Source organism: Rhinolophus sinicus, linkage group LG03 (genome assembly GCF_036562045.2).
Source record: "Rhinolophus sinicus isolate RSC01 linkage group LG03, ASM3656204v1, whole genome shotgun sequence".
Taxonomy (NCBI): Eukaryota; Metazoa; Chordata; class Mammalia; order Chiroptera; family Rhinolophidae; genus Rhinolophus; species Rhinolophus sinicus.
Window position 1 is genome coordinate 101,145,355 of NC_133753.1, and position 15,224 is coordinate 101,160,578.

At 43.5% G+C, this 15,224-nt stretch overlaps 1 protein-coding gene across 10 annotated transcripts in view; it reads left to right on the forward strand.

Annotated features, from left to right (window-relative positions):
* CUX1 (cut like homeobox 1) overlaps positions 1 to 15,224 on the forward strand; it is a 346,923-nt gene that overhangs the window by 196,473 nt on the left and 135,226 nt on the right. For all 10 annotated transcript variants that reach the window (XM_074328379.1, XM_074328380.1, XM_074328374.1 and 7 more), the window contains exons 5-6: positions 9,562 to 9,699; positions 13,693 to 13,816. In XM_074328379.1, the coding sequence (XP_074184480.1) occupies positions 9,562 to 9,699; positions 13,693 to 13,816 (262 nt within the window). The remainder of the gene's footprint in view (positions 1 to 9,561; positions 9,700 to 13,692; positions 13,817 to 15,224) is intronic.

Genomic DNA, 15,224 nt, shown 5'->3' on the forward strand with positions numbered 1-15,224 from the left:
CTTCATTGGTCTCGCCCTTCACCTCCTTCCATCCATCTTTGCACAGTAGCCAGATGGGTCTAAGTCAATGGTCGGTCTGCAAACTGCTTTTGTTCCTATTCCCCACCAGTAAAACATTTTGAATTTGTACCCCCAGTATATTCTATCTATCTGATGTACATGTGTAATTACAGCGATATAGTAAATACATTGTAAATCATATAGCAAAAATAGAATTAAAGGGTGTAATGAAAAGTAAAAAGGACTTACAATTTATATTTTAATAGCAGTACAAAAAACTTTTTCCTTTCGTAAAAGATTATATTTTAAAACCAACTTCGTAATTTACATACAGTAAAATGTACCCATTTAAATATACAATTTAGTACACGATGGCTACCCTCCCAATCAAGAGGTAGTAGAACAGTTTCTGTCACCTCAGAAGCTCCCTTATGATCCCAGATGCCAGCAATCACTGATCTGCTTTCTGTCGCTGCAAATTAGGTTCGTCGTTTCTAGTGTTGCACGTACATGGTGTCATTGGGTCTATGCTCTTACGTGTCTGGCTTCCTTCCCTCCGCTCGGTGTGTTGGGGAGTCCTCTGTGATGTTGCTGGGGCCGTGCTGCGTTGCCTCTCACTGCAGAACGGCGTTCCACTGTGAGCATGTAGCCAGGTCCTTGCCCACCTGCCTGCTGATGGGCATTCGGCTAGTTTCGTTTGTGATTCTTTTGAAGAAACCTGCTATAAGCATTCATGGACATCATTTCTCGCGGGTAAATCCCTAGGACTAGAATTGCTAGGGCATGGGGTGGGTGCAAGTGTTTAGCTTGATAAGAAACTGCCAAACTTTTTTTAAAAGCAGTTGTGTCATTTTATTTCCCCACAAATGCACGTGCGAGTTCCCATCGCTCCGAGTCCTCCCCTTCACTTGGTGTTGGCGTCTTTTTCAATTTGCGACATCCTAGTGTGTGTATAGCATATTTTGTCATGATTTTAATGTGCATTTTCCTGATGACTGGTGATGCTGAATATTTCATCATGTGCTTTCAGTTGTTTATAGATCTTCACTGACGAAGTATCTGTTTAAATCTCTTGCCCATTTTTTTAATGGGTTTTCTTTAAAAATTTTTAATGAGTTGGCTTGCAGATATTTTCTTAGTTTGTTATCGTTTGAAGAGCAGTTTTATATTTTAATGAAGTCCAGTTTATGGGTTGTTTTTCTGTTTTCGGTTTTTGCTTTTTGTGTTCTAATCATTGCCTAGCCCAAAGTCAAATTTTTTCTCCTGTGTTTTTCAGTGAAGTTGTATAGTATTATTAGACCTATGATGCATTTTAAGTTAATTTTGATGTATGGTGTAAGGTAAGGGTCAAGTTTCACTGAAAAATTAATGGATGGTATGCGTTTGAGGTGTTTTTCTGGATCCTGTATTTTACAAGGTCAGACAATTAAGTTCAGGAACTTGTTGCAACAATGTTGCTAAACTTTTTTGATGTCAGAGGGATTATTCATTATGAATTTGTACCAACTGGACAAACAGCTAACCAAGTTTACTATGTGGAAGTGCTGAAAAGGCTGCGTGAAAAAGTTAGACAACCTGAACTTTTCACCAACAATTCATGGCTCTTGCATCACAACAATGCACCAGCTCACATGGCACTGTCCTTGGGGGAGTTTTTAGCCAGTAAACAAATAACTGTATTGGAACAGCCTCCCTACACACCTGATCTGGCCCCCAGTGACTTCTTTCTTTACCTGAAGATAAAAGGAATACTGAAAGGAAGGCATTTTGATGACATTCAGGACCTCAAGGGTAATATGATGACAGCTCTGATGGCCATTTCAGAAAAAGAGTTCCAAAATTGCTTTGAAGAGTGGACTAGGTGCTGGCGTCAGTGCGTAGTTTCCCAAGGGGAGTACTTCGAAGGTGACCGTAGTGATATTCAGCAATGAAGTATGGAGCACTTTTTCTAGGCTGAGTTCACGAACTTAGTTGTTTGTCAGACTTTGTATTTCATTGATTTGTATGTCTCTTTATGTTAATACCATACTGTCTTGATAAAGTCTGTCTTGAAATCAGGTAATATAAGCCCTTTATCTTTGGTCTTCTTTTTCAAAATTGTTTTGGCTAGTTGAATTTCTGTATCAGTTTTTCATTTAGCTTGTCAATCTAATTATACTATTGATTAGAGAGAACAGAGTTTGATATCTTTATTGTTGTGGATTTTTTCCCAGTTCTGTTAGTTTTTAATTGATGGTTTGTTTTTTTTAAGCTTCATTTTGGAGTATATATACCTTTAGGAATATTACATTCTCAATGGCTTGATTCTTTTAGGTTTACGCGATGATCTTTGTTCCCGGTAATATTCCTTATTCTAAAGTTTCCTTTGTCTCATTTTAATATAGGCACTCCAGCTTTCTTTTGATTAATGTTTTCATGTTATGTGTTTTTCTATTCTTTCACTATTACCATGTCTTTGTTGTTATATTAAAGTTGTATTTCTTGCAAACAGCTATGTCTTGTTTTATAATCCAGTCTGACAATCAACCTTTTAAATGGAATGTTATATCTTTTAATGTTTAATTATGGGTATAGATGGATTTAAGTCTACCATCTTACTGTTTGTTTTCTATTTGTCTTACCTGTTTTTTGTTGTTTTCCCTGCTTTATTTTGATTATTTTTATGATCTTATTTTATCTCCTCACTTATCTTATTAGCTATAACTCTTTATTTTCTTAGTGGTTCCTTTAAGGTTTACATTAAGCATCTTTAATTTATCACACTATACCTTCAAATAATAGCATACTACTTCACATACAACATACAAATGTTACAGTATATTTCATTTACTCCCTCCTGTCCTTTGTGTATTGTTATTCATTTTACTTCTGCATGTTTTAACCCTATAATACATTGTACTATTTCTCCTTTTAGCTAGTCAATTATCTTTTAATGAAATGAAAAATGAAAAAAATTGTATTTTATTTTTACACATGTATTTACCATTTGGGTGTTGTTTATTCCTTTGTGTAGATCCAGGTTTCCATCTGGCATCATTTTCTTTCAGACTATAACATTTCCTTTAAATTTTCGTATCGTGTAGGTACACTGGCAGTGAATTCTGCCAGCTTTTGTTCATCTGAAACAAACAAAAAAAATCTCTTACCTCACCCTCATATCTGAAGGTTATTTTGTGTCAGGTACAAAATTATATGTTGGTAGTTTTTGTTTCAGTTTTTTTCTCTCTCAGGACTGACAGACTTTATTACTGATAGGAAGTCTCCAGTCAATCCTATCTTTCTTCTCCTATATATCATGAGTCTTCTTTTCTCTGGTTTTTAAGGTTTTTTTATTTTATTCTTCTTTTCAGCAATTTGATTTTGCTTAATGGCGTTCTTTGTGTTTATCCTGCTTGAATTTTGTTGAGTTCATTGGGTTTTTAAGTTTATAGCTTTTACCAAATTGAGAAATTTTCATCACTATTTCTCCAAATACACCCTTAGCCTTGATATTGCTTCACGGGTTGCTGAGGTTTTAGTAACTTTTTTTTTCAGTCTCTTCTCTGTTCAGCCGGTTTCTATGACTGTGTCTTTGAATTCACTGATTTTCTTTTGCAGTGTCTGATCTGCTGTTAAGCCTATCTGGGGAATTTTTTTCATTTCAGATACTGTATTTTAAACTCTAGAATTCCATTTGTTTCTTCTTGATAGCTTCTTTCCATGTTGTATTCATGGTTTTCTTTAAATCCTTGAGTATGCTTTTAATAACTATTTTCATCTTTGTCATCTACTCCCATTATCTCTTGTCATTTCTGGTTCTGTTTTTATTAACCAATTTTTTTTTTTTCCTGCTAAACCTGCTTCTTTGCATGTCTAGTAATTTTTTATTGGTTGGTGGACATTGTAATTGTCAACTGGATTTTATTGTCTCTCTTAAGAGTGTTGAAGTTTGTTTTGGCAGACAGTTAAAATATTTGTAGATCAGCTTGATCATTCTGAGGCTTGTTTTTAAGCTTTTGGGGTTGGGTCTGGAGTAGCCTTTACTTTAGGATTAATTTAACCCTCCATTCTGGTGTGGCCCTTCTGCTGCCGCTACTGAATGTCCTGGCTGTTCAACAAGTCTCTCCACTCTGGCTGGTTGCAACTGTCTGTGAACTCTGGGTTGTTCACTTAGGCCTTCCTTGTAGTTCTTTGCCCAGACTTGGGGAGTTGCATTCTATGTGTCTGTATGCACCTCATCTTTTAGCAACAGGCGCTTAATTACTCTTCTGCAGGTTTCTCTAGCTCTTTCTTTGCATAGCTCCCTCCTTTCCAGTGTTCTGCCCGACAAATTCCAGCTACCTCAGCCTCCCAGTGTTCTGATCAGTGTCTTCTCAACTCCAGAAGACTGTCATGCTCGGTTTCCCCTTCCCTGTGCTACAGTCTGGAAAGTGCTTCCTGGCAGAAAGTCAGGGTGATTTTAGGGCTCACCTCATTGGCTTCCCTTCTCTCAGGGATCACTGTACTGCTCTGCCAGTTGGCCAGTATCTGAAAATGGTTGTTTCATATACTTTGCCTAGTATTCTAGTTGTTTATGGCCAGAGGTTAAGTCCAGTACTAATTTGTCGTGACCAGAAGAGGAAGTCACCAAGATTTTTAAATTTTGTTCTTGTTTTTAATGGCTGTCATAAATGGTTGGGAAAGATAACTCACAGAGATACATAGATCCAAACCGAAACAGTACATTATTGGCTATCTTTATATGATTTATACTTTTGAAACCTGTATATCAGTTATAAGAATATATTATTGAAGTTCACCTAGTAAATTTTCATTTTTCCTGATAATGTACTTTTTTGGCTAACTAGTCAGAAGACCCTGTATTTTTAATATTACTAACAAATGGTTTGAAACTCCTTTTGGCCAATATTTCATCAGATTTGAGTTGGTCAATAATCAGTAACATTTATTAGATGTGAACTCCATGCCTGGCAGTTTTCTAAGTGTATGCACATACTATCTTAGTAATTAAGTATTAAGTAACTTGTCCATGGTTGTACAACCAGTTAAATTGCAGAGCTGGGATTTGAACACATGCAATTTGGCCCACACTCTAAACCATTATGCTGTACTCTCTCTCATGTGATTACAGGCATTGAGACATTTTTGTAGAGTATGTTGTCTTTGCCTATAAGTTTATATGATGATGGGAACATGCCAAATACCCACCTTTTGAATGCTGTCACTATAGATGAGTTTCTTTCAAGAAGTAGCATTTTCCCACTAAGTATTAAAACATTATGTTGACTTCAAAGACATAGATTATGAGTTTCTTGGTTTTTTCATTTGTTTGTTTGTTTTTAATGTCTTCCAGACAGCATATTACTGATAGCCATCTGCCATCACAGAATAGGTCAGCTAATTTGGAACACTTAGGTTTTTAAAAGAAAACTATGTACTCATCTTTAAGCTTAAAACTCCTACTTTGCAACTCTTTATATATTCTTTTGTCTCATTAATTGTGTTCATATTTTTGTTTAAATCCTTGAATGCAGACCTCCCTCACTAACCACTTGTCCTTTGCCACTCCCCCTTCCCTTCATTGCAGCCTCGTCAGCTTCTCTGTGACTTGAATATGTCACGTTCACGCCCACCTCTGGACCTTTACACTGCTGTTCCCTCTGCCAAGTGTCTTCACAGTCTCTTCACTATCCAGATACCAATCCCAGCGTCACCTCCTCCGGGAGACCCTCCCTGTCCGTCTGTGTCCAGGACCCATTCCCCATTCTTCACGCCCTGTTTCCTCTCTTCTTCATGCTTGGGAGTACTCAGAAGTATTCTGTTTTATTTGGTTTTGCTTTTTGTCTGTCTGCCTCATTTCAGAATGTCAAGTCTTTGAGAACAAGGATTTTGTCTTATTCACCACTGTGAGCCCCCAGCACCCAGAACAGTCCTGAGGTCATAGAATGTGTACATGGGTGCCAGCCATAGACTGAGCCATGACGGCTCTTCCCTGCTCCTTTCCCCCCTACATGCTGCGTCTTCCTCATGGACTGACTGCCCCACAGTCTCCATGGATCTAAACTCTGTCTCCTTGTTTTTAAAATCTACTTTTCCCACTTTCTCTATCTGGGAATGGTCTTCCACTCATCTGACCTGCATGGCCCTTCTTGGTTTCCCTTTGTTATTTATGAACACGGTTTATCTCTACCTTGAGGCTGGTCCCAGCTGACTTGGCTGAGTGTCCATCTCAGGGCATCACTCAGGCCTTACCCAGAGCAGAGAGATAGATGCTTAGGAAATACTTGTTAAATTAGGACTTGAGGAGACAGGGTAATTTAGATGGCTGGTGGTTCAGGAAGCAGACATCTTCATTAGAACTTTGCATACCTGTTTGCCTGGCCAGCTTCTCTCCTCCCCCTGTCCCTTGGGTGAGATTCCAGCACCAGACATATTACAGAGCCGCCTCCCCCGATCTCTGACTGTGACAGCTGGGATTAATGAGATAATGTTACATGTACTTAGGAGGAGGTACAGAATGAATACAGGTGACTGTTGTTGTTGTTGTTTGTTACAACTATGTTCTTTGAGTCCTGTGTTGTATAATGAGCTATATAATGCTTCAAAGAGTGTTTTCGAAATTGATATTAGATGATTGTAAAACACATTGCAAGTTTGTCACATTGGGTGGATGGAACTGGCAATAAAGCATGTTGAATTGGAGGACGCAGGGAAGATGGGTTGAGGGTTTTGTGTGTTCCTGTTCCATATATGGGTGTGTTCTCTTGCCTCCCCCAGACATTTCCCTAATTGAGCTACTGAGGTCGGAGGCTTGTGATGTTCAGAATAAGGCCTAACAATACTTGTGTGGGGTTTAAATGGCATTGGAAATCATTAATGAGACAAAAAGTTATGATTTCCCCGAGATTAACATGCAGGTTGGGGTTTGGCATGCCGAAATTCGTTGTTTTGGTCTCCAGCCCAAACATGCTAGAGTCATTATATTGTCATGTGGTAATTAGCTGTTCCTTTAATGCAAGTAATAAAAATTAAGCCTAAGAGGTACTTTAGCAATGCTTTTTACATAATCCCAAGCAATATTCAAATGCTGTAGGCGTTTAGTCATTCAACTGTATTGTAGTAAAGTTTGAAGTTTAATGCACAGAGATGTTTGAACATTCAGTTCATTCTTTATTCTGTGACCAGTTTTGCTACTTAGGCATTAACCTTAATAGTGTTAAATTAAATATACATGCCATAATGAATAATTATGAGATTGCCAGAATTTTCCTTTATAATATAATGCTTTGAAAATTTGTCTAAAGGTCTAGTTACCATTCGCTTGATAATGTGCATGTTATTTTTGTATGTCACTGAATTCCTTGCTGAATCAAACGAGGGAAGCTGTTTTTTATTTGAAGCAGACACAGTGGGTCCTGGCCTTTTAAAAGGAATGGACTGGAAAAGTTGTCAACAGAAATTTTAGGGATGGGAGGAAGTACACTAGCTGAGCTCTTTAAAAATATAATTTGTACTGGCAACTGTGCTGGAAACCCTACATGAGCGAACTCTAATAGAATTTTATACAAGTGCAGCGGTTCTCCTTCTCCTCAATCCTTTCCTGACCTCTATATCAAGTTCAAATTATAGTTCTGTATGAAGCGCCCACTGTGGGCATACTGTTTATTTCCTTCGGGCCATTTGCCCAGCATGAGGTCACGGGGAAGGGAGGAGGGACCTTGGAAAGATACTGAAATTAAAAAGAAAATAACTTTACCTGGAATGTTCTGAGGAATTTAGTCTTTAGTGTTATTACTACTCCTACTTACAAAGAACCATCTCCCCAAAATAGCTTTTGAAATCTAATTTAAAATAAATATTTTAATGCTGATTAAAATAATAACAGAAAGCCACAAATGAGAAAGTGGTGCAGTCATAAACTGTGTATACACACAGAATAAATGCCCGGCAGCCGGGGCTTTCACGTGATGGACAGTGTGGTGACGAACCCCACGCACAGGTCGGCCGTGTGCTGGACGTATCCCAGCCTTTTGTAAACGCGGCAGCGCCGTTGGCATCTCAAAGAGTTCCTGGCTCCTGGTGGACGCGCCAACTGAGCATGGTGGATCTAGCCCTCGTTTCCAGGAACCAAGGGTGGTCTGAAAAATTAATGACTCTGGTATTTGAAAATTAAGTGAGCTCTTGACTATATACCCTTGTTGATCTACTGTACTTGGTGTTTAGCATTCCTCAACCGGAGACTAAATCCTTGTAGCCATCTCACAAGTGATGCTGGCGTCCATACCAGAAATATCTTCAATAATCTTTTCTAAACCCAGCGGACTTGGGTGTTCTACTCTGACGGAGCCTGGGAGTTCTGGAGGAAGTGCTCCCTTGGGGCCCAGCAGGTGGATTAGAGGCAGCAGAAGAAAAAAAAAGACTAAATTGACGCCGGAAATATTTAATGTCTCTCCATTTTTGTGCTAAATTAACGTAAAGGCCAAGAGTCAGAACCACAAATTCCGTGTCTGCAATCTCTAATTTTAGATTAAAATCCAGTTTTTTTGAAGTATATATGATGGCAGACAGTACATTGAATTGGCCATAAGACCTCACCTAACTGGCCCAGATGCTATCTCCTGCTGTTTGTACTATAATCGGAGTGGTGGCCTCCCCGCCCAGTGGCCTGGACAAGTCACAGCTGGTTGGCTCTCCAGCTGTGCCTCTGGGGAAGGGCAGAACCCCCTGGGGCAGAAGCCTAGCAGTCTCCGGCCCTCAGCCCTCAACGTACCAGCTGCTAAGCCTTCCTCAGTAAAGGAGGATTGTGGTGGAAAGGGAGCAGGTCCTACCTGGGGCGGCCTCTTATAAAGGCTGTGTTTATTTCCGCCACTCCATCATGGGACCTTCCTTGTTGGAAGAACAGTCACTTAGAGTTAACAGACTTGGGTTTGAGTTCTCTCTGCCCACTGACTAGCCAGGAAACCATGGGCAAGCCACCCCACTTCCCTGAGCTTTAATTTCCCCTTCTGAGAAAGGAACGTGGTATACATCTCACATGTCTTTCCCCAGATTGTTGTGAGGCTCATAAGAGAAAATGCCTGTGACAGTGAGACGCTCTCAGTTTCAGGTCTTATTTCCCTTCATAAGCGTTATTGTAAACTTGAGGCTCATGGCCCCTCCCCATGCACGGTGCCTCCTGCCAGGGCACTCCAGATGCCTGGGTCGTTTCCCGGGCCCCTCCCCTTGCCGCTGCTGCATGTGTCTGTCTTCCTGTCAGCTCAAAGATTCAGTGTCACACTGTGTCACAGCAGTGGGCACATCCCAGTGAGCCCATGGCCATTCCGACCCTTTTCACGCGTTGGGGCCCTGGGTGGGTCTGCGTATGCACCCTTTGTAGGCAGCAGACGACTGCCCCCCGTCGTGGGGCTCCCAGGGCCTCTTTGGGAGGCAGCAAGGCCACAGGTGCCCCAACTTCTGGCAAGTGGTAGCTGCCCTGGGGCTGCGTGCTGGCACCCAGCTTCCTGGGCACCTGGGGAGACCTGTGGTCATGAAGGTGGCTCATCTGTGTCCAGAGTGGGGTGATGTGAGTTTCATCTCGTGCAGATCCCGTGCCAGCCCTGGACCTCGGGCAGCAGCTCCAGCTCAAAGTGCAGCGCCTGCACGACATCGAAACGGAGAACCAGAAACTTAGGGAAACACTCGAAGAATACAACAAGGAGTTTGCTGAAGTGAAAAATCAAGGTCGGTGTAAGAGGCGTCCTTTGCTTGGCCTTTTTCTTTCCTTGCCTTTTCTTTTTTTTCTTTTTAATTGCCTTCCCAATACTGTTGGGACTAGCTCTAATTGTAATATACGTCATAAAGTCAGGGTGGAGTAAGAATCTGAATCGTTAAAGAGAGATAATAATAATGCTTAGCTATTGAGAAGTAAAACTTTTCCTCTGCACAGCAACTACATATGGTTTTATTGCCCTCCAACGGGACCGATCAGGATTCTTTTAAAATTCTTCCTGTGTCATCATGTGATAGGATCTGCCTTTTAAAAGACTGATGCGTTGCCTGTAGGCGACACCTGTCAGAGAGCCAGCTTATGATCAAAGGGTCACATACAGTAAGTCATTTAATAATTGCTGCCGATACATTAAGGCTTTAGACGCATCTGCAAGTCTGCCTGCTTAAGCACGACTGTTTCCTTGTCAGCGTCACCTATTCATTACGAATTTAATGAAAGAAAACCACCTCTTGGTGTAGTTGCCCAGCAGTCAACAAGACAGAGAGGGCAAAGGTTGCCTGGCTTTCCCTGTCAGGGAAGGACAAAGAAATCGCTCCGGCCTCTAAAATGCAGATGTGTTCAGAATCCGGGAACCTGGTGGCTTCCTTGCCTTAAAGAAAAATCGCAGCCCTATCTGACAGCAGCTGCAGGTTTTTCAGGCAACTCCAATTAGAAATGCGGCCTGTTTGTTTTTGTTTGGAGTTTGGGTGAGGAAGGAGCTAGAAAGGAGAGGCCAGCCACTTGGGTGACTCCTCCAAGTGGCTTTCTCTTTAATATACTCCGAGGCCTGGATAAAGGATTAACTGGTGAAGACTTTGCAAAGCGTCCTTGAGCTTTGAGACCATTGAAGACAGACTTGTGAGGAGGGATTGTTCACAGAAAGGATCGGGAAGTGCCTGTGATGAGAAGCTGGAAGGTACAGGCCCGCACAGTACAGGCAGCAATCCTGAGGGCCCCTTTCCTCGGGGAACCAGAAAGGGGGCACAGCCGAGACCCCCACCTCCATCTGGTGCCACAGGGAGCGGTGAGTCATTGGGACAACTTTGTCCTGCTGGAAAGTGAGGTGCTGGACTTACTAGGCTGGGATCCGGAGGAGAGAAGGAGCTGCCTTCTCCTCAGCAGGAGTTGCTTGTTGTCAGACCACCCGAGTGCTCAGGCGAAGGTAACCTGTAAGCACGCACGTCGGCATCACTGCAGCACTACCAAAAAAGAACGAGCTTGTTTTCCCCTCCCAGTGACCTCTGGCAGATCCACTCTTGGTGTTGTCTGTGTTTTGCTTTTGTTTTGCTGGAGGACAGTGCAGGTGCTGGTCTCCTTTTCCTCGCTTTGCCTCGTTGGTGCCTCCGTGGCCAGTTGCCCAACAAGCAGCCATTAACTGAGTGTGAGAGGGTCTCCTCCCCAAAGGCCTTACCTGAGAAGTGTTTTAAATGAAATAGTATATTATATCGTCCGATACTGAAGAACAAAGGCTCCGGGGGCAGGCAGACCTGGTTGGAGTCCCTTCGTTGTCACTACTTGGCTGTGTGTCCTTGAGCAAGTGATTGCACTTTGTTATAAGCCTCATTTTATTGCGGGGGGTGGGGGGAGATCTCCAAGTAACTGCGTACGATTGTTGTAGGGTTTTGAGATGCAGGTGAGGCATTTAGTGCTGTTCCTGAAACTCAGTAAAGATCAGCTGCTCTTACCGAGCCCTGTTGTGTTTTCCAGAAATTTCTCCCCCTTTTCTTTATTTATTGATACCTTAGCAGATTTTCCCACCCTTCAGAACAATGTCGGTTTCCTCTCCCTTCTTTCCAATGTAAAATGATGTCAGTGTGGCGGCGTGGGGTGCACAGCACTTCTGTTAGTCGTCACAGCCATGTTGTACATTGGTGAAAGGTTAGAGCGAGAAACAAATGTCTTTATTATGTGCTATAACCCCCCGCTTTAAAGATGAGTAAATTGGGGCCCCAGGCACAGCTAATTAGAGCAGGGAACTTCAGTGCCCTTTCTGCCGTGCCAGTCTTCTTCCTCACCTGCTCACTTGCAGGGGGTCCTGCTGGGGCACACCCAGGAGAATGTCCTCCTGGACCCAGGCCTCGGTGCAGGAGAAGGTCCAGAGGCAGAGGCTCCAGGACAAGCCAGCCCCTGGCCTAGGCTCGGCCGATCAGAGAGCAGCCCCCATAGGGTGGGGGGGTGGCAAAGAGACCTCATCAGACAGTGGGAGCTCCCAGCTAGTCCCCCAAACTCGCCTGAAAGGAGCATAATGTGTCCTACTGAGAAAACCCATTGGAATGAGCACTGGGGTCCAGCCAGGTGTTAGAGGCAGAAATGCTGTAGGTTTACACCTTCGCAGAGCCCATTGACTTAAAAGAAAGTGCAAGCGTTTTCAGAGGTGACCTGTCTTGGTGTCTGTTTTGGAAGTGTTCCACTATGCCCAGCTTTGGCCCTGTCAGTGTGGCTTGACAGTGGTGTGTATCACCAACCTTTATGCTCACACAGCATTTCTCTCAGGCCCAAAACAACCAGTGCAAAAGGCAGAAAGCCCCCCATTCTTCTTTCAAATGCCTTGCCAGGGTCATTAGTTTTAATTCCCTCTCTTTCCCTCGAAGGAGAATCTTCTGGATTCCACTTAATAAAAAGGGCCAGTTTCTTCTCTTAAACAAAGAACCTTTAGCTTTCGTCCACTAAGCCACGTGCTATTAAATGCCCGTTTGACATGCTGCTGCCTTGCCCAGAGCGTCTGTGCAACTCAGAGAGTAAAGGTAGACGTGAGTTACAACCTGAAGGAACAAGGACACCAGTCCACGATCTTATTTGGGCAAAGACCTGGCAGGTGGCGTTGTCACATGAGCTGGAGCCCCATTGTCACAAGCGCTGTGTGGGCCGCAGCCTGGTCAGCCGAGTCTCAGCCCCTGCATTCATCTGTGCCTCAGCCATTTCCTGAGCACCCACCTGTGCCAGGTGCTGGACCATGACAGCAGGTATGGTCCCCCAAGAGCTCCACTCTCCTTGGAGCTGGGACCACAGTGCCCGCTCTGCCAGCGAGCATCCAGCACACAAGGTGTTGTGGGGGTACCTGTGGGAGGAGGGTGCATGAGGAGTGGTCTTGCCCTGGAGCCACCCACAGGTCTGAGTTAGGATCCTGCCCCATTCATTACATCTGCTTTGGTGTTCCCATTTGGGGCAACTAAAGTGATGGCTGTAAACGTGCCATCGCTGGTGGTGTGGTCCGGGCTTTCCAGGGACGGCCTGCCCCCTAAGGGGCCATGTGTCCTGAGCCTGGGCACGGCTCCTTCATCGCACAGCCCTGCTGACCACACCCTTGGCCCTCACCCTCCCTCGGGTGCAGCCCCCCACCCCACCTCCCCCAGGCAGTGTGTTTCTGCTCTGCACATGCAGCCTTAGTCCACCAGACTCTGGCCTGGGCAGAGGGTGCTCTCAGCACCCAAGCTGTAGGCTGGGTCCCTTCCAGCCAAGGAGATGCACGCTGGATCCACTTAGCACACTCCATGTTTCGTCAGTGACACAGCATAGCTGTGCCCACCCAGGGAGGCCCGTACCTGACTTGGGCTAAGACGGAGTATTCCAAAATGTACACACAATTAGGAACTGTTTTCTTTGTAAAAAGTACTTAAACCCACATTAAAACTTTATTAATTTCCCTCAGTAGAAAACTAATTTAAGACTCATCAATAAGATAATGTTATATTTTACCATTGATCTCCCCTTTTTTTTAAGTTGTATTAGAGAAGCCATAGCTCTTCTTCCCAGCAAAATCCATTGATCTGCCTCAACCTAAACGTTTAAAGTTCAATTTAACATTTAGGGAGTAAAAGGTCTCCGAAGAGACTCGTAACCATTGATTTTGTGTCAGAGTTGAAGAGCTAAAGTTTAAAACACCGATCCCACTCGGTTACGAAAGCCTGTATATATAGCTACACGGAACTATGCGTCTCTTACTGGAGCTTTTTTTCTTTCTGCAGAGGTTACGATAAAAGCACTTAAAGAGAAAATCCGAGAATATGAACAGACTCTGAAGAACCAAGCCGAGACTATAGCTCTCGAAAAGGAACAAAAGTTACAAAATGATTTTGCAGAAAAGGAGAGGTGAGCGTGTTTTGGGGTTTATATATACTGGCATAGTGTTTTACCCCTAAATGTCACATGACAAGACAGTGTTAAAATGTATCTGTGAAATATGCCCAGGTTGTAAGCCAAAATCCTAGGGGCTCTAGGCAAAATTTTGTTTGAAAAATGAAGGTGTCCCTTATCTGTTATGTGTGAGATTACCATGTCGGTCTTTCCCCACTGGTGGACGGCAGCAGGCAGTGGACTAGAGTGTGTCTGTCCAGGCTATGCAGGGCATGAAACGCGTGTGGTGGGTACATGGCAATTACCTCACAGCGCTTCATGTATCAAGGAGCTGACATCAGTAAAATATGTTAATGAACCATCCAACTGCTGTGACTTTTAGATCTCGGGTGGCCCACTTCACCCAAAACTTCTCCACAAATAATGAGTTGGTTTTTCACTAGCATGATGATTTAATGAAAGTTATATTTCTTGTAAAAACTGTAAGGACTGTCGAACTTACCAATACAAATGGCATATGTCGGGGTTTTAAAAGTCTGGTGAAATTTAGATTTTATATTTTAGCCCTATCGTGAAGAAATGTGTTGTATGTATTAACTAGAGGCACCAAAGGCGTGGTTTGTAGCAAGAGGCCAGGCGTGATGTTGTTTCCGGTTGACCCTGAGTGCAGCTATTTGGGCTTCTCTATGAGGCAGCCTCCGTGAAGACCTTGGGTCTCACTGAGGCCTGTCTGCAGTACTATTATGCTGGCTTCATTAAGGGAAGAATGCCCACTCCACTCACCCAGTGCCTCCGCTGCATCTACCAGGCCCACTCAGAACGTCTCACTGAGTCCAGGCCAGACCTGCAGAGAGGCCATCGCATTTTACAGATGGAGAAACTGGGTGTCAGGTTAGGGATCTGCCTGTGCTCTCCCGCCTGGTCAGCCTGCGGTGGACAGGGGCCTGAGCCACCACTGCACCCGTGACCTCCGTGCTCAGATGTGGCTCCCAAAGTCCTCAGGAGCACAGGGCCGCCACGCCAGCTGCTGGGAGAGCGGGACTGGCCACAGTCCCCAGGAAAGAAGAAGCCACACAGAGCGTCAGGGGCCCAGAGTGAGCAGACTCTTGGCCTTGCAGATACGGGACTGTCCTAAATATGCCTCCTAAGAAAGCACTTTGTGAGCAGAGAGCTTGATCACCATGTTATTGAGAATGGTCAGCAGGGACATAAGCAATTGAAATGCCCTGCCAATGGGAAACGGGTCAATAAAAGATGGGCCGTCCCTAACTGGAACATTATGCAGCCATTAAAATAATAGTTATGTGGAATTCGCAGGAACAGCAGAAATGTATCCAGCATAATATAAAGTGGAAAATGCATGATACAAAATTATGTACAGTGTGATTACATCTACATAGAGGAAACTCATGCATTGCAAAAG